The sequence below is a fragment of the Pongo pygmaeus genome, chromosome 1 (genome assembly GCF_028885625.2).
Source record: "Pongo pygmaeus isolate AG05252 chromosome 1, NHGRI_mPonPyg2-v2.0_pri, whole genome shotgun sequence".
Classification (NCBI taxonomy): Eukaryota; Metazoa; Chordata; class Mammalia; order Primates; family Hominidae; genus Pongo; species Pongo pygmaeus.
In genome coordinates this window covers 18,104,565-18,124,485 of record NC_072373.2, presented here as the reverse complement: position 1 = coordinate 18,124,485, position 19,921 = coordinate 18,104,565, and the positions used below count along the sequence as shown (strand labels likewise).

At 45.5% G+C, this 19,921-nt stretch overlaps 1 protein-coding gene across 1 annotated transcript in view; it reads left to right on the top strand.

The window, feature by feature from the left end:
* The first annotated feature begins 284 nt into the window (after positions 1–284).
* Positions 285–19,921, top strand: part of TRIM67 (tripartite motif containing 67) — a 59,513-nt gene continuing 39,876 nt past the window's right edge. The window contains exon 1 of the mRNA XM_054446170.2: positions 285–2,235. Within this exon, the coding sequence (XP_054302145.1) occupies positions 1,195–2,235 (1,041 nt within the window). The 5' untranslated portion in view covers positions 285–1,194. The remainder of the gene's footprint in view (positions 2,236–19,921) is intronic.

Here is a 19,921-nt window from a genome sequence, read left to right as displayed (position 1 = left end):
TGGCTTTTTAGGATCCCGTTTTCACCCTTCTATGGCGGTGGGTTGGGGGTGGGGGGTGGAACTGGAGTGGCCCAGGGAGACGATGGCAGGGGCGGGGCGGGGCAGGGCGTTGTACTGATTCAAGATGCAATCTCCATCCAAATAATGGATTGTTATTAACAATGATCCTCCCTGCAAAACCCTTAAAATTGCCCCTTGATTCCCTAGCAGCAAGAGGCGAGCCCTTATTCGCTGAGCTGAAGCCTCCTCCCCCCTCCTCCCCATTACTCTCTGCTCTGGAAATTACAACTCCTCGGCGCGCCGCGCGGGGAGGCAGCGGCAGCGGCGGGAGGGAGGCGGGCAGGGGATTCCCGAGCCAGCCGGGCGTTCGCCCTCCGCCCGCCGGCTGCAGCTTCGCGCGGCCAAGGTCAGAGGCGCCGCAGGAACAGCAGCTGGGAACCAGGGAAGCGGGTCAATCCCGGCCGCAGGGAGGAAGCCCCAGGGCGCAGTCAGCCGGCGTCCACAGCCGCCGAGGAGGAGGGTGAGCGGCTGTCTCCGGGCCGGTCGGGTCCCGCCGAGGTGGCCGCGGCCCCAGCGACCCGACGGGTGGCGGCCCAGGGGTCGGCGAGCGGGCAGCTGGAGCCCCACCTTCGGCTCCCGGGCGCTGTCCGCCGCCTCGTGGTGCTGATCCCAGCCCCACGGCTGAGCGGCCTTCGCACCTGCCTGCTCACCTCGCGATCACCCCGATAAGGAGCTGGGCGGGGGCAGAAGAGGGGCCTCGGGGTAGCCGCCCACCGGAGCCAGGGGCTGAAGCAGCGAGCGCACAGCAGCCCGGCCGCTGGTCCTGGGGTGGAGAGGAGGCGCGCGCTGCAGCCGGCGGCGGCGCTGGTGCTGATTCATCACCTAAAGCTCCTCGCAGGCTACCGCTAGGGCAGCCGACCCGCTCCGGACTCTGGCAGCAGGTTGAAGCCGCTGGTGCGGGAGCCTCGCGCAGGAGGTGAGGACCCCCTCCCTTCTCTCGCCCCCCAATCATCTTAGGGCGGTGGCTACAGGACAGAGAGAGGGGCGTGCCCCTCGGCTGTGAAGTGGGCATGCCCGTGTGATGCCCCCGCCCGCCGTCTCACCGGGGCGCACCACGCTGGTCCTCCTCCGCCAGTCTCCCGAGCTCCGGCCATTCATCCCCAGCGCAAAGCAGCGCGGGCAGCCCGCGCCGCGATGGAGGAAGAGCTGAAGTGTCCCGTGTGCGGCTCTCTGTTTCGGGAGCCTATCATCCTGCCCTGTTCCCACAATGTCTGCCTGCCTTGCGCTCGCACCATCGCGGTGCAGACCCCGGACGGTGAGCAGCACCTGCCCCAGCCGCTCCTGCTTTCCCGGGGATCGGGGCTGCCAGCGGGCGCCGCCGCCGCTGCCTCTCTGGAGCACGACACTGCGGCGGGCCCGGCCTGCAGCGGTGCAGGCGGGAGTGCAGCTGGCGGCCTCGGCGGCGGTGCGGGAGGTGGCGGAGACCACGCGGACAAGCTCAGCTTGTACAGCGAGACAGACAGCGGCTACGGGTCCTACACCCCGAGCCTCAAGTCCCCCAACGGGGTTCGCGTGCTGCCCATGGTGCCCGCACCACCCGGCTCCTCGGCTGCGGCGGCTCGGGGTGCCGCCTGCTCCTCGCTGTCCTCGTCTTCGAGCTCCATCACGTGCCCGCAGTGCCACCGCAGCGCCTCCCTGGACCATCGCGGCTTGCGCGGCTTCCAGCGCAACCGGCTGCTCGAGGCCATCGTGCAGCGGTACCAGCAGGGCCGCGGGGCCGTGCCGGGGGCGTCTGCAGCCGCGGCGGTGGCCATCTGCCAGCTGTGCGACCGCACCCCGCCAGAGCCAGCAGCCACGCTCTGCGAGCAGTGCGACGTCCTCTACTGCTCTGCCTGCCAGCTCAAGTGCCATCCATCCCGGGGACCCTTCGCCAAGCATCGCCTGGTGCAGCCGCCGCCGCCGCCCGCGCCCGCTGAGGCAGCCTCCGGGCCCACTGGCGCCGCCCAGGGCGCCCCCAGCGGAGGCGGCGGCTGCAAGAGCCCGGGAGGAGCGGGGGCCGGGGCGACTGGGGGCAGCACGGCCCGCAAGTTCCCCACGTGTCCCGAGCATGAAATGGAGAACTACAGCATGTACTGCGTGAGCTGTCGAACCCCGGTGTGTTATCTGTGCCTGGAGGAGGGCCGGCACGCCAAGCACGAGGTGAAGCCGCTGGGGGCCATGTGGAAGCAGCACAAGGTGAGCCCGCGGGACGCGGGAGTGCAGGTGCCAGGGAAGAGGGTACGAGGAGAAAGGCTCTTGGCCTCTCCCTTGGAGAGCTGGCAGAAAGTCGGTCAGAGGGTCAAGCAGGAATTACCTCACTCATTAGCCATTCATTCTATTAGATAGTCATTTGACAAACACGTAAGGGACTCCCGGTACTTTGGACTGGATGCTGGAGATGGGAAGGTTTTAGGATTTATGTAGGCACCTGAGGTTTTAGGATTTATGTAGGCACAGGGCACCCAAAACGCAGACACAGGGATCTTTTACTCCCAACGTCTGACTAATAAGTTACCTTGATGGTCCCTTTTGAGTTAAGGCATGCAGGATCTCCTTTTCCCCTCTGCCATTTTCAGCAACTTATGGCTGGCAATGTGTCCTTGTATCTGATACTGCGAGAAAGAGAGGAGCCATCAAAATCTGGTTAGGTCCTTGATCAGACCCCAAGTCAAGACTAGAGTTGGTTTTTCTAACATTCACCTAAATTTCCCATCCAAAGGCCAAAGATGAGCAATTGGACTCACTTCCCCAGAGGTCAATGAACAACGCCTGGCAGAGTTAGAATCTTGTGGGAAGGACCCCTAACCGCCTCTGGAACTTCAGACACCAATTATTCCTTGTAGTCTTACCAGTAAACTCTCACTGCAGAGGCAAGAGGTCTCCACACAGCCCAGCCAGAAATATATATTTGAATTGAGGAGGAAAACAAAGTAATTGGCCGAGGCTATCCAACTGGACATAAGCAAAAAGTGAGCACAGATGAGAGGAAGAGACTAAGAGACTAACGATTCCTATATAAATTTGTTGTTCATATATAATTACTCTATAGTATTATCTGCTATAATGAGCATATGTTGTTATTATAATTTAACATTTTAGAATAAAAAATTAGAAAAAACAAACATGAAACACTTTAGGAATCCACCTTTAAGAGGAGAATTTGCATAATACATAGGAAAAAAAGATAAATATGTAGTCAAATCCCTAGTTCTAGAGCAGTAGTTCTCAACTGTGTCCAATTTTCACCCCTTACCCCAACCCCTCCCCAACATTTTGCAATGTCTGGGGACATTTTTAGTTATCACACCTAGAAGGTGCCACTGGAACCTAGTGGATAGAGGCCAGGGAAGCTGATAAACATTCTACAGTGCACAGGAAAACTCCTCAAAACAATTATCCAGCCCCAAATGTCAACAGTGCTCTGGAGAGAAATCCTGCTCTATAGTTACACAGACCTGTATCCAAATCTTAGGAGTTGCAATTTACTAGCTGTATGAGTCTAGGCACAATTTAAAACCCATTGGAAAAAAATACCAAACTTAGACAATTGTGGTAAGGATTAAGCATAATACTGTATGTTTAGCCTCTAGCACAGCACCTTAAATATAATTGATAAATAACGTTAAATGTTACTGCTTATTGTATAGTCCTACTACTTAAAACCAGTGAATTTGCAGAAAGCTACAGGGCAGTAGCAAAGAGTGCTTATTTGGCCTCATTGTCTTGGTTAGCTGGAGAAAACATGAGCTGGCAACTTTTGGTAGGGTTTATGCTGAGTCCTAAAATAGCTTTGAGCTGAATCAGAATTGTTGCCTTGAATTAGTTATCATTCATATGATATTTTGTTGCATATTGCTTCACGCTAATTGTAGCTATCTTACTTATTTCATCTTTTAAGTGAATAAACATCATTTTACAAATAAAGAAATTATTTGTAAAAAGGGCTGTGACCAATTACCAAGACAAGAAGTACAGATTCCAAATCTCACATTCAGATTTCACAAACTGCTAAATCTTCACAGCTTAGAGAGCCAAAACTAATTCTGAGTGTTGCCACTCAGATGTTCAGAATTAGTGAAGAGTGGAAACCAAAGAGTTGAGATGAGAATTTGCAATTGTAAGAGAAATTAAGTGTCTTACATGGAAAAGTGAGTTGGATAATGAACTATGGTTTAAAGAACTAAGGTTATACAGGAAAAATCATTGGTCATCCCTGGCTTGGTGTCAACAGCAGTTATATAAAATTTCTATCCGCAGCCAACAATGCAAAGTTATGAGGAAATCTGGGAAGCACATGTGATATCTGCCCCCTACAGTGGGCAGTGTAAACTGTGGGAATATGACTATGCCGGATCTCAATTTTGTGACATCCTCCTAAATCCAGAAGGAACACTATGAGATACTTTTGTGAACACCTGTTTTCAAGAATGAATAGAAGTGCTGCTGTTCTTCTTCAGCAGGTGCTGTTGATTTCTACAGAAAGGAAAATTACATAGTGCTTATTATGAGCATTTCACCTGGGGGCTGGCAATCAAAAGAAACAATAAATGGGAGAGCCTTGGTCAAACACTGTTGGTCTTGCTTTGTGGCTGGGCATCTAGACCAGCATGTACACTGTGAGGGTGGCTACTTTTGAAAGACAAACTAAAACACTGCATTAAGACTTCCACTGTTGGCAATTTAAGTTTTTCAGTAAAACACGAAGTCTCTGGATTTTGTTGTTGTTGTTGTTGTTGTCATCTAAGAATCTCAGAATCTTGACAAAGCCTCATTGCATCACCAGAACTAGAATTGGGACAGCAACATTTCTCTAACATTCCTGTGATTAAAGAAGCTGTCATCAAAGCCTTGCTTTAATTTTTCTCTGGCGTTACTGCAGCTTGCCTTCTGATTAGTGATTCTTAAGTAAAGAGACATATATGTGACACTGAAATCTATTTTAAAATAAGATTATCACCTTTTAAAAGCAGTGTAAAAAACTTTAGGTCTTGGCTAAACACATTTCTGTATGAATTTCTTGGGAGAGGATTAACTGTTTCAAAGAGCTTCTGATGTGAAGATGGGATAGGGAAGGGTAACTGTACAGGAGAGCTTTTGGTTTTTTACTTCTTGATTATGAAAATGTTTTTCCTGAAGCTGGAGGAAAGGGTTACTGTGTACCATAGCTCTTTCCTAGTGTGACATGCCACAGAACGTCAACATCTATAACTCCTAGCTCAGGGAGAACTCTGACCTGCTGGGTGCAGATGGCTAGCTCTGAATTAAACTGGGTAGGAGTTGATTCCTAAGTTGAGGTTAGAGAATAATTCTTTTTTCCTTATAGTTAAGCTCTTCTTCTGGAGTTCTTTGAGAGCCATGGTAAATAGAAGAGCCTTAAAAGAAAATCTCACTGATACTCCAGGAGTACTATTCCCACTGAGTCAGCACCTCACAAAAGCAAGGGAGAGGGTAGCCTGGAAAGCTCAGGAAAGACAGGACTTTTGATCATTCGAATGTCTTTTTTTTTTTTTTTTAAGAGATAGGGTCTTACTACATTGCCCAGGCTTGTCTCCAACTCCTGGCCTTAAGTGATCTTCCTGCCTTGGCTTCCCAAAGTGCTAGAGTTACAGGTGTGGGCCACTGCACCCAGCCAACTCCCACATCTTAAGGCTCTGCCAAAGGGCAGGTGGCTTCTCAGCCTGCTGTCTTACCTTATTTTGTGAAAAGGGTATGTTAGGCTTTAAAGGCTCAGAAGAAACACTTCTTCTATTAAAGGGGATAATACATACGTGACAAAGAACATGGAGTCATAGATGCACTGTGATCACAGGTAAAAATATTTTAATGTTTGTAATTCTTTTTTTTCTTTTTTTAATATTTTGAGACAGGGTCTCTCTCTGTTGCCCAGACTGGAGTGCAGTGCTGCGATCACAGCTCACTGTGGCCTCAACTTCCTGGGCTCAAATGATCCTCCCACCTCAGCCTCCCAAGTAGCTGGGACTACAGTCACACCCCACCACCATGCCTGGCTAATTTTAAAATTTTTTGTAGAAATGAGGTCTTGCTCTGTTGGCCAGGCTGGTCTCAACTGAACTCCTGGCCTCAAGCAATCCTCGCACCTTGGCCTCCCAAAGCCTGGGATCGTGCCTGTAGGCGTGAGCGACTCCACCGGACCAACGTACATAATTTCTGACGGCTGCCTGCCACTTCCTCATAGGCATTTATATTTTATTTCATTAACACCTTAATACTGAATTTTGGGTTGTTTTCTGTCTTTTGCTGTTACAAACATTTTGCTCGTTAAATCTATGCCTACACTGTTAATTATCTCCTCAGGTTACATTTCTAGATATGGAATTGCTATGTCAAAGGATACCTGACTTTAAGATATCTAATTAATGTTTCCAAATTACCTTTCATAAAGATGACGCCTACTTTCTTTTTTAATGACAAAATTATGTAAACAATTAAAAATTCACGTGGATAGAGACCACAGGGAGAAATGATAAGGTGGATTGTCTTCTTTCTAGTAATTACTGTTTGTTATTTTCATTACATTATTGTTAGAACTATTTTTAAAAAGAAGGTGACATGTATCTAGATTTTCATATTTTTAACTACTAGTTAGGGATCTTCCCTCAACAATTGGTTTAACACGTACAGATATTGCTCACTATGACCTCTTGGATTTTAAGGTCCGTGAAAAGACAAGGCCTTGGGGGCCCACCTAAGGCATTTTTGGGTGGGGTTGGATGGGCAAAAAGAGTTAGGTAGGGAGAAGTGTTTCATAAAAACTTTCCAGGGGGCCTGAAGTCTACAACTCTATGGCTGATGATTGTATACTTGCTGCCAACTTTAAGCAGAGTGTTTGGAGTCCAAACTGAGAAGAGTCCGCCAGGGCTCTCAGAGCATGTGGCATGGAAATATGCTCATTCTCATTCTGAGTGGAAGCCCTAGATTTTCTTTTTTAACTTTTATTTGCTGAGATACAGTCTTGCTCTATTACTCAGGGTGGAGAGCAATGGCACTATCTCAGCTCACTGCAACCTCCGCCTCCCGGGTTCGAGTGATTCTGCCTCAGCCTCCCGAGTAGCTAGGATTACAGGCATGTGTCACCACACCCAGGTAATTTTTAGTATTTTTAGTAGAGACAGGGTTTCGCCATGTTGGCCAGGCTGGTCTTGAACCCCAGACCTCAAGTGATCCGTCTGCCTTGGCCTCCCAAACTGTTGGGATTACAGGTGTGAGCCACTGCACCAGCCTTTGATTATTTTCTTTTTTCCTTTTTTTTTTTTTCTTTTGAGACAGCGTTTCTGCTCTTGTTGCCCAGACTGGAGTTCAGCGGTGCACCATGTCAGTTCACTGCAACCTCTGCCTCCTGGGTTCAAGCGATTCTCCTGCCTCAGCCTCCAAGTAGCTGGAATTACAGGCATGCACCACCATGCCTGGCCAATTTTTGTATTTTTAGTAGAAACAGGGTTTCTCCATGTTGGTCAGGCTGGTCTCAATCTCCTGACCCCACGTGATCCACCCGCCTCGGCCTCCCGAAGTGCTGGGATTACAGGCATGTGACACCACACCCGCCCCGAAGCCTAAATTTTTGAGAAGTTGAATCTTTTACCAACTCTGAAGTTCTGGGAAAAGAAGTGCCTAGGCTGGCTTCTCTCCTATCTGCCCCAGATTGGCTAAGAACCAATGGCAAATCTGCTCAGAGCCCTGGGGAGATGAGCTGACTCCCGTAACTAGAGGCTGCAGCACTTCACACCATCTCTGTGCCAACATCACCACTGTCTTCAAGCCACCTTGTCTGTAGCCCTACCCTATGCTTAGATTTAATTCCAAGTAGGTAGGTAATTCAGGGACCCTTATGTTACCCCTTTAAAATGTTTTTTTCTTTCTCTTTTTTTTTTTTTTTTTTTGAGACGGAGTTTCACTCTTCTTGCCCAGGCTGGAGTGCAGTGGTGCAATCTCGGCTCACTGCAACCTCTGCCTCCTGGGTTCAAGAGATTCTCCTGCTTCAGCCTCCTGAGTAGCTAGGATTACAGGCATGTACCACCGCGCCCAGCTAATTTTTTATTTTTAGTAGAGACAGGGTTTCCCCGTGTTTGTCAAGCTGGTCTCAAACTCCCGACCTCAGGTGACCCGCCCACCTCTGCCTCCCAAAGTGCTGGGATTACAGATGTGAGCCACCGCGCCCAGTCTTTTTTTCTTTTTAATATGCTTTCCTTGTCACACACATCTAGGAAACAAAAAAATGGGTTTGAGGAAAGAAGGCAAGAATCCAGAAACTTGAGTTGCTTTATCTTCTCTTTGAAGACTATTTATATACAGAAATATAAGAGTTTAAAAGTTGAAGACAACCTCAAAGGCTGCGAATGAACAATCCTCCTGTCACTATTCATGAATGTATTTCATAATGTTTGCTGTGGTGGTCACTGTGTCGTTAAGGTATTGTTATATTTTTAGCCTGCAATGGAAAGGCTTTTATGCCAGTAGACATTCATGGTGATGGAGCTTACATGTGGAAGTCAACAGTATAGAGTGTTCTAGATGGGAGGAATCTCCTAATTCCTGAAACAGACCAGGGAAAGGGTCAGCAAACTGTGGCTACTGCCTGTTTTTGTAAATAAAGTTTTATTGAAACACGGCCACACTCATTTATTTACTATTGCCAATGGTTGCTTTTGGCCATATTTGCTTTTGGAAGAGTTGAGTGGTTGCAACAGAGATGATGTGGTCTGTAAAACTGAAAGTATTTACTATCTGGCCCTTAATAGAAAATAATTTGCTCTCCTTTAGATTGCAACCTTGTTGGTTGCAATCTAAGTGTGGTCCTCCACCCTGCAACAACAACATCAACCTGGGAGCTCATTGAAAATGCAGAATTTTGAATTTCAAACAGTCCTGCTGACTCAGGATTTGTGTTTTAGCAAGATTCTAGGTGATTTGCATGTACATTAAACTTTGAAATGCCCTAATGGGACTGCTTTTAGAGCTCCAGGGTGCTAGGCTCATGACTTCCACTGCAAGTCATCTGAGAAGAGGATGTGTCTCCTCTAGGGGGTCTGAGAGCTTTGAACTAGAGTCTTATTTAATTACCCTGGGCACCAGTCGGGATCTTTAGGTTACACAAACTCTGGGTACTGGGAAACCATATGGTGCTCAAAGACCACCTGGCCCAGAGATGGGCAGGAATCTCTAAGGGGTGGGAAGTGTCTGCAAATCTGTATGAGTCCTCTTGAGTTAGAGCAGAGGGGCCTGAGGAGAAAGAAATTCTGGAGAAATGCTTTCTGCTGCTTTCCTGGGATTGAAAAGAAACCTACTTAGCTGTTTGTACCTTGGGTTTCATATTAGTTTGGGTCTTAGTTGTTCTCTAAATCAGCAAAGAGAATGCTTTATCCACTCTTTAGCCATTTTCGGTGGGGGTGCTGCCCAGGTAGTGGTGTAGGTTACGAGAATCATAACCAGGGAACCTCAGGAATAGCAGAGAATCCAGACAGACATTGGGAGGGGGCTTTAGCAAATTCCTTCCTCACAGTTTGGAATTTCCTTTTGCGAAGTTCTTGATGGGAAACTGAGGGTTTCAAAATGTTTATTTTCCAGGGTCTGCTGTTCTCTAACAGAGATTATGAGTCGCAACCTCCTCATTTTGCAGATGAGGAAACTTGAGAAGAAGGGGCTTGCTAAACTTGTACAGCAAGTTGTGAAATGATTTTGCAAAAAAACAAGTCTGGGCATGGTGGTTGATGCCTGTGATCCCAGCATTTTGGAAGGCAGAGGTGGGCGAATTGCTTGAGGCCAAGAGTTTGAGACTAGACTAGCCAACAGAGAGAGACTGCTTCTCTATAAAAAATAAAAACATTAGCCAAGCATGGTGACACGTGCCTGTAGTCTCAGCTATTCAGAAGGCTGAGGCAGAGGGAATGCTTGAGCCCAGGCTGTGGTGTGCTATGATTGCACCACTGCACTCTAGCCTAAGCAACAGAGCAAGACCCCAACTCTAAAAACAAACAAACAAAAACGGCCCCCTTTATTGCTCCTCACTGTACATTTTGAATAACTGTAAAAATGCAACAGAATGCTATATGTATATTTGAACAAAAACAGATGCCCATGGCATCAGCTGAAGAGTAGTTATGCATAGAAGAAATAAAGCGTTAGCAGACAGCTATTTTTAAAAGTAGGGGGAACGGAGATGGAGCACAACCTCTCATTCAACTGGAATGGGGCAGCAGAAAAAGGGAATCGAAGGTGGGGACGGGATAGGGGAGATTCAGTGTCCTGTTTGGGACAAATAAGGCAAGAGTTTGGGGACCAGAAGGGATGTGAGAGAGATCACTAGCGTTCCCTCTCTATTTTACACATGGCTACAGTGGCTACAGAAAGGACATGTGGTGTGGAGGAGAGAAAGGGTGCAAAAGGATTCACAAGGACAGGGCAAGGTGAGCTGGGTTCTGGGAACCAGGAGTGTGGATGAGGCCTCAGTGACAGACGTATCAGTCGGGATGTGGACACCTGCCAGCACTCACTCCAGAAGGAGAGGCGGGGCCTTAGTCACATGACATCTAAAAAAATCTGTCCAGACGGCGCATAGTTGTAAAAAATTAGGTCAAGGTTGTGTTAGGAAATTTAGACACATACTTGTATTTACTCAATCTCCCAATCCTTATAGTTTGATTCCGGGTGATATCTATAAAACCAGGAAACCAGTGAACTATGAATACTCAGAAACAGCAAGCCTCCTAAAATGAAGAAATGAGACTTTCCCTCACTCAATAAATTATTTGTTGCCTTATGGTTGGCTTTACCTATCAGCTGAGCTGGGTACCCACAACCAAAAGTCATCTCTAGCACTTACTATAATGTAAATACTGATGCTGTCTCTTGACCATTACATCCTTTTTCTGAGCCGATGCTGCTAATGATTATTTCTCCTTCAATTCACCTAATTACTCATTCAGTCAATGAGGACATCTTGAATGCCTATATATCATATCAGACACAGTTCTAAACACTGAAGTGACTGATGGAATTTTCTTTCCTCAAAGAACATAAGTCTAATCACAAAAGAAAGAAAACTGACAAGTAAATGAACAAATAAACAAGCTGGATAGTGATAAATACCAAGATGGAAATAAAAACAACGTGATAAAAAATACTTAGGCAGGGCCAGACACAGTGTCCCATGCCTATAATCCTAACAATTTGGGAGGCTGAGGCAGGAGGATTGTTTGAGGCCAGGAGTTCAAAACCAGCCAGGGTAACATAACGAGACCTTGTCTGTATTTTAAAATAACAATAGTACTTAGGCAGACCTCTTTGGCAGGAAAGTTGAAAAACAATCACTGAGGAGGATGTATTCAAGCTAAGACTTGAAGACTGGATGGGAAAGAACCAGCCTTGCATGATTCTGAAGGCAGCACATTTCACAGAGAAGACAAGGGCCAAGAACCAGGGGCAGGTGACGCCTGGTATGTTTAAACGACAGAAATGGGCCAGTGTGCTTGGGGCATAATGAAACAGATGAATAAGGGGCAGAAGCAGAGAGCTAGGCAGAGAGGCAAAAGGGTACAGGGCCTGGTGGGCCACGCAGAACAGGTTGAATTTAATAGTAAGTGCTATGGGTAACCACCAGAAGGATTTAAGCTGGGGTGTGATGTTTCTTTTCTAAAAGAGCTCTCTGACAGAGGTTTGGAAAATGGATAGTAGGGGGACAAGAGTGGAGGCAGGATGTATAATTAGAAGCTGTTGCAGCAGTTTGGGCTATAAATATGGGGACTTGAATTAGGAGAGAGGCAGCAGAAATGGAGACAGGCTTATGCATTCATATCCTGCTGGGGGTTCTCTGAGCTTCTTGGACTTTTGGTTTGGTGTCTTCTATTATTTTTGGAAAATTTTTATGTACTATATCTTCAGAAAATTCTCCTGCTCTATCCTCTCTCTCTTTCTCTTTCTGTCTCGCATCCTTCCAGAATTCCAATAACAAGTATATTAGATTGCTTGCTATTGTCACACAGTTCTTGGATGATCTGTTCTTTTTTCTTTTCTCTTATTTTCTTTTCTTTCTTTTTTTTTTTTTTTTCTATTTAGAGACAGGGTCTCATTGTGTTTCCCAGGCTGGAGTGCAGTGGCACAATCATAGTTCACTGCAGCCTTGATCTCTTAGGTTCAAACAATCCTCCTGCCTCAGCCTTCCAAGTAGCTAAGACTACAGGCACATGCCATCGTGCCCAGCAAATTTGTTAAATTTTTTTTTTTTTTTTTTTTTTTGTAGAGGTTGCATTTTGCTATGTTGCCTAGGTGGGTCTCAATCTCCTGGTCTCAAATGTCTCCCACCTTAGCCTCCCAAAGTGTTGGGATTATAGGCATAAGCCACCATGTCCAGCCTTTTATTTTACTTTTAGTCTTTTTTCTTTAATCACTCCTTTTGTTTCTTTGTGTTACAGTTTGGGTAACTTCTATTGACTTCCATTTCACTGGTTATTTTTTAGGCTGTGGCAAGTCTACTGATTAACCCCCCTCCCTCTCCCTTCTCCGTCTCCACTCTGCATCTTCTCAGATGTCCTGCCCTTTCCCCAACAGTCAGGCCCCACTAATGCTATGGGCCTGTGTCTCTTTTCTCTATCTTACCCAGGAAGAAAGAGTTTTTTCATTTCCCTTCCCTCAGCTACTACAGATCCTTGCTGTGCTCTGGGAGGTTGTTTTTCTCTTTTTAAGTTACGCTTTCTTGAAATTTATAAACCCTTGCAAACTGCCTTATGCTCTTTTTGAAATTAATAGATGCACAAACAAACAAATAAGTATTCTACTTGAATACAACCAAAGAGAGCTAAGATCCTTTGGCAAGTCTCATTAAGATAGTCCCCTTGTTGTGAGCAGTGCTACAGTCACTGTCAGAAAAACTGAATGCTGCTTGGAAATGATTGGATCAAGAAACAGATATTCTCGGTCCTTCAGCCATGCTACTGCCCCCAGCCAGTCCCACACAATAAAGAGAACTTTGCCTTGGGCAGACAGTGCAGCTATTCATCATATTTCACGTTTCATGTGAATGTCACCACACACCATCAGCTTGCTGGGAGGGCGTGAGTTTTACCTCTCACATTGGTTTCCTTCATTGAACTATCTGCAGCTATCAGCGATGAGTGTTTGTCCTGCACACAGTCCTGTCTCCCCAGCAGGGTTCTACACCTGTAACCTACTGAGAATATGAAGATGCACAGAAGGGGACATCAGGGCACACCAAAGGCAAGAAGACCCTGCTGGGGGATCTCACGAAGTGTCAGGGGTCTGAGTTTTTAGCCTACTTACAAGCCAACAAATTAGCCTGCCAGAGTTTCATGGGTGCAGTCAGAAGACATTAGACTCCTAATTCAGAGATGGAGAACAGTTTATTACTCACAGCAACAGCAGGAGCCAGAACATCCACATGCTGGACCAGTTCCCATAAGGGGATGTGAAGAGGGCTAGATCATGACACCTGCACACGCAACCGGTTGCATTACAGGAGAGGAGCCTTGAGCTTAGCAAACCCCAATCTTTTTACAAAGGGCAGTAAACAGCAGCCCGTTGCTCCCAAGGGAGATACCGTCTCTATCTTCCCAGGCTGTCCTCATCCTTAGAAACATAGCCCAGAACAAAGAGCAGTCAGTGCCTCACTTGCAAGATGTGGAGAAACACCAGAAACCCATGGAAAACTATCTTCCACCAGGAGAATTAAGTCAAAATTCAAATAGATCCTTGAGTGATTTCTGCCATTTGGGCCTCATGTGCATTGTGGGTAACTTCCCGAGGCTCCTCTGGTTTGCAAAATATCTTCTTTCAATTGGGGGCCACAGGTCTCAGGGCATCTGGGCAAAGCAAGGAGGATCTGTGTTGTCATCTCTCAGGCTTCTTGCACCTTTGGGGTTTGCTGGGTGTCATGGGATGGTGGAATGTGGGACCCAGGTAAAGTTTCCCAGTTAAAGCTGTTCAGTTAAGGTGGCTTTCATTCCTGAGTCCATCTGTGTCTCTTCCAGGATGTGAAGGAGAAATGTCGTCTTGTGACTTTCCATATTATCCAGTCAAAACAATCCACTGGTTAAGAATTCTTTGAGTGCCTCCTGTAATCCATGGGCTGTGCTGCAGACACACATAAAACAGGCCACAAGACGGCTCACAGCCTGCTGCAGGAGATCATTGTACAGCCAACCTGATGTATATATGCCTGATATGAAAAGTGGAATAAGTGCCCTCCTTGTAATGTGAATAAACGGATGGGGGAAGAGTGAAGAGAAGGCAGTGAATTTCCCCTGGAGATTAGGAAGGGGAAGAGGGAAAGAGTGGTAAGTGGGGAGACTGAAAATAAGATGATGCTTGAGCTGGGGTCATGGATGGTGAGTAGGTTCATTAATCAGGAAAGAAAGAAAAACTTAGCTGTACATCATTGCATGAGACGTTAAAGAAGATGTTTAAAATATAGTTCCTGTTCAAACAGCCGATTGATTATCTGCTGGTAGAGTGCCAGGGATTCATCCATATTTACACAAAGCAGAGAAACATTGACGAATATGATGTCATGTCTAATAAAAATGAAGGAACTCAGACTACCAATCCTTTGAGTATCTAAGCTAACATACTGGATCTGGAGACAATGGGGGAAAGGATGGGATAAATAGATTCAGAAGCCAAATTTAAGGGGACATCTAACTTGACAGGCAAAGAAGGATTAAACTTTAGCCTCATTTAAATTTCAGTGAAGAACGGGAATAGCCAGGCTATAATGTTTTTGAAGTTTCTTGTAAATTTCAGTCATTTTACCCTGCTTGCCAATAAAATCTGGCCAAAAAAAAAAAAAAAAAAAAAACCTTTCAAACATCTCAATTTTCTCGGCTAAGTTAAGAGGTTAGAGATGGGGAGAGAGGGATAAAAACAAAAGAAGTGAGGAAACCGTAACATAAGAGATTCCCAGGAGGAAAAGGGCAGTGATATGGACTTACTTTAAAAGAAGGCTAATTTTGGCCATTTAAACGGACAGGAGGGCTCATCTCACCACTTACGTGCAAGAAATCAAGAACAACACCAGAGCACAAATAATTGGTGCTAAAATATGTGGAACTATCCTTAGGTATGAATGAGCACGGAGCAGAGAGTACAGAGATGGGAGTTGAGTTGGGTTTCAAAGGATTGGAAGGATGGGGTAGGGGGTGCATAATTTGATGACAGGGAGAAAGCTCTAAGACAAATTCTCATCAGACACCTATTGTCACAGAACTAATTCTATTGTTGTTCCAAGAGACCGGAGCTGGCCTGATGCTAAAGAAGCAGTTTGGTTACCAGGCGATGAGAACCTCCCCTGGATTGGCTCAGCAAATGGTCTTCATACATTGGCAAAGTCAGGAGTCTGGTCCTGGGGTTTCATGCATCAGACATCCCATCGCAGGCTTGTTTTTGGTGCTATCAGAGCATGAGCTGATTACTCTTTGGTCTCTAGCCTTTCTTCATGGAAGTGTGACTTGCTGTGCCCAATTATAATTTCCTGCCAAATGGGATATTCTTAGAGTCTCCATGGGCATTTTTACTAATAACTCCAGGCAGCTTTAAAAATAAAATCCCATCTTGATTAGAATTTTACACCCATCAATGTGTCTTGCAGCTAACAGAAACTAACAGGATCTCTTTCTTTTTAAGACCAGCTTTATATGTCATATGCATAAATAACACTATATTTTGAACACTTTGAGAACAAGGACTGTGTCTTATTTATCTTTGTAATCCCAGTACCCATCAGAACATCTGACACCCAGTCAAGCACAAGAAACATCTATTTAATAAATGAATAGGACTTAACACTAAAATGTATTCTAATATCCATGCCATAAATTATGATTTCAGAGCAGTCTCTATTAACTGTTTGTTGAATCATAGAATAGAATGATTCATAAAGGAAGGGTCATTCCTGGGGACAGTATGGAAAAGGAGAAGAGGAGGAATTATGCATTTTCCAGGGCCCCATATTGAAAAGAGCCATCCATGCTCATTAGCATGGCTCTCCCCTCCCTCCTTATGTGTGATAATCATGTGAGAAACAGTCAGCTGAGCTTGTGACATGAAAAAAGCTAGCTGGGAAATGTTGGCATGACTTTTCCCAGATGTTAGCACTGCTTCAACTTTTGAGACAACACACTGAGTGTAAGTTTACTAGACTGACATTACTAAAATCATGGGTGCTGTAGAGGCAGGAGAATACAGGGAATAAGAAAGCTAGTTGCAAGCCAATAATCCTAAAACTCTTCCTCTTGCCATGGACTGACGGCATATTAAATGAGATAATGCATTTTAAGGAATTAACAGTGTACACCACATATGCGTGTTCAATAAAAGAAAGCCACTATTATCATCACGATTATTATTGAGCGTCAAGGCTGAGAATGCTGTGAAAGGAGGGAATTGCTTTCCTGTCCAAGGCTGGGCACAAAACAGTCTTAGTCACGGTGTCCTCTTGAGGTAGGGCTAAGAAGCAGCGTTTAACCTAAGTGAGCTCACTGGCCCTTTGGCAAGGCCACTTCCGCTCCTCACGCTGAGCGGGTGCCTAGAAAGATCTATTCTGGGATCTCCTGGACCGGCTTTCTGCTCCATCATTGGCTAATATAATGGAAAGATTATTGGAATTTAAATAAAAAGATCCGGGTTCCATTTGGAACTATACGTCTTTGGATATCTTTCTTAACTGCTCTCAGCCAGCTTCCTTACACACAAAATGCTGGTGTGAGGATGAAGTCAGATGAGGTTAGTAAAAGGTTCCTATTACACCTTCGGGGCACTCAGTTTATTCCTGAAAATATGAGAAATTTGGTCTTCTTCCCCTGTGTCCTAGAGAGCCCAACACCCATTTTTATGATGTGGAGAAAGAGTATATGCAGTATGATTTTCTGTGAATATATATGTAAGGGTATGTATTAGGAGGTAAAGCTGTACATAATATATTTGTTTGTTAAGGCTTCCATCACAAATTACCACAAGCTGGGTAGCTTAAAACAGCAGACATTTCTTGTCTCACAGTTCTGGAGGCTGGAAGTCCAAAATCAAGGTGTCAGCAGGGCGGTGTTCCCTCTGAAGGGACCAGGAAGGACCTGCCCCAGGCCTCTGTCCCAGCTTGTGGTGGCTCCTTGGCTTGTGGCAGCAGAAGTCTAATCTCACATGGCGTTCTCCCTGTATGCATGCACGTGTGTGTTCAAATGTCTCTTCTTTGTAAGGACACCAGTCATAATGGATTAGAGCCCATTCTACTCCAGTGTGACCTCCACCTTAACCAATTACATCTGTAATGGCCCTATTGGCAAACAAGGAATCATTCTGAGGTCCGGTTAGGGATTAGGCTTTCAACATGTGACTTTTTGTGGGACACATTTCAGCCTGTAACACACAAAACATTAATTAGTTGGTTAATGTTACAGTGGTCATTAACCCATTTATGCCTGAGGTTGCAATTTTTTGAATTTTTGCAATCAGAACTTGGTGATGACCTTGAACAGTAGGATATGAATAACTCCCACCAGCTTAGCAATCCAATAATGGAACACTAGGCATAAATGGGTTTGGGTGCAACAACGAAACAAGAAGAGTGCTGGCAATTGAAAAAAATTGAAAGTTACTAACTCAGGTAGGTTAAACCCATTGTTCCCTCATACTCTGTGAACATATTCAGCCAGATTGTGCTCCTCTGAAGCTAGCGGAGAAGTGGGGAATTTTAGATCCCAGGTGTGAGTTGGGGTAAGGAAGGTTTAAGGTAGGGGAGGGGCAGTGTGGTGCTGATTAGAGGGCACTGGGTAGGGTCCTGCAGACTGGGCAAAGAGTAGGAGAAGGGATGGAGGAGAGATGGCAGATTTCAAAGGGAGTCTTTTCATCCTCTCAACTTTCTCCTGTGCCTTTGTGACAGTCACCAAAAGTAAGTGTATTGAAAAAGTGACCTATCCAGGGTTATAATGAGAAGTGTTATCATTGCAGCAGGACATTGCCCTAATGCTTAAATGTCCTGAGGTGTTTGAGGGAAAGAGCTTTGCTTTCCACTGAACAATCTACCTTAGAGATTATCCTATGTGTCAACAAATATAGAAATACATTGGCATTTTAATGGATGCTGAGCATTCAGTTATGTGGATATTGCATCATTTATATTAATCACTATTCCTGAACATTTAGGCTGTTCACAAATTTTAATATTTTTTAAATGTAGTGACCATTCTTGTATATACATCTTTGCATGCTTATTCTATTATCTCTTTAAGATAAAGTTCTATAAAAACATTCTCTAATTAAGAAAAAACACTCTATGGATTGATTTCTTACCTCTCTGTAAACATATGCAGCCAGGATCCTGTCTTTAAGAACAACTTCATTCTTACCTCCCTCCCAGCGTGCTAGTCTCCCTCTCCTGCACCCCCCTCTCAGATACTGTTCTACCCTAAGTCATATCTGGATGCTCCTGCCAAATCTATTGCATTGAAGATAGCAGACTGGAGCACGGATGAAGGGGGTGATGGTGGAGGAGGAGTTGGATTAATCAAGGGAAGAAAGAAAAAAGTCGCATGTGTTAATATGTTATTTATTTTTAATTGCCACAACTTAGAGGTAAGCAATAAAATCCCTAACATACGCACTCTGTAGGAGAGTAAGAACTGGCCCCAGAGCACAGGGCTAGTAAGTAAAGCCAAGGTCTGTCTGAATGCAGAGGCCATTTTTGCTCGATTTTATCATTTGTTCAAATGTTTTCTGCTATCCCTGTGGGAGAATTATACTTCTTGTCCCATCATTGTAAGGCTGGGCCCTCTAACTTGCTTGGGTCAATGAAATGTGAGTGGGATGGATAGTGCCACTCTCAGGAGAAGGTCTTTTTTGTTTGTTTGTTTGAGATGGAGTCTCGCTCTGTCACCAGGCTAGAGTGCAGTGGTGCGATCTCGGCTCACTGAAACCTCTGCCTCGCAGGTTCGTGCGATTCTCCTGCCTCAACCTCCTGAGTAGCTGGGACTACAGACGTGCACCATCGTGTCCAGCTAATTTTTGTATTTTTAGTAAAGATGAGATTTTACCAGGTTGGCCAGGATGGTCTCGATGTCTTGACCTCGTGATCCGCCCTCTTCAGCCTCCCAAAGTGTTAGGATTACAGGCATGAGCCACCGCGCTTGGCCAGGAGAAGGCTTAAGAGCAAGCGTGTGTTTGGGCTGTAGCTCCTTTTCTTCTGCTATGAGTCTACTGTGCCTCAAATGAGAAGCTCCTTCAGCCTGAATCCTGAAATGCGGAGGACAGGAAATAGAGCCGCAGGTGACCTGCAATGGGCACTCAGTGTCAGCAAGAAGTAAACATTTGTGGTTGGAAGCTTCCAAGTTGGGGGGTGGTGTTTGTTACTGCAGCATCACTAGCCTAAGCTGTCTGATACAACCATTCTCTCTCTATTTCACTATCTTTCCTCTCTCTTCTGAGCCTTGCCCTGGTCATTGGCCAAAATGTTTCTATCCTTTCCTTTGGTCACAGAAAAATGAGAAAAAAGAAAAAAACTTTAAAAATCTAGCAGTGTCCTCTACTAGGTCCATATTTAGACTTCTTTTTAGACTTGATTTTTTTGGTGCCTTTTTTTGCTTGACTCCCTGAGCTGTAGAGAGGTAGACATTCCCACCATACATACAGCTCCTGGAATAGGGCCCACTATCCAGAGTGAATAAACACTGTTTTACTGACAACCTGCTTTTCCTTTGAACTTCTTTTATCTATTCTGAACTTTCTTCTGAATAGTTTGATTTGGCTTAAAATCTATTTCTTCTGCTATAATTCAAAATGGTAGAAACATAAGCCTAGCACTTCTGGAGCCTGTTTTAAAGGGATGGTTTGAGATATTTAGCATACTTCCGGAGCATGTTATCCTCATATC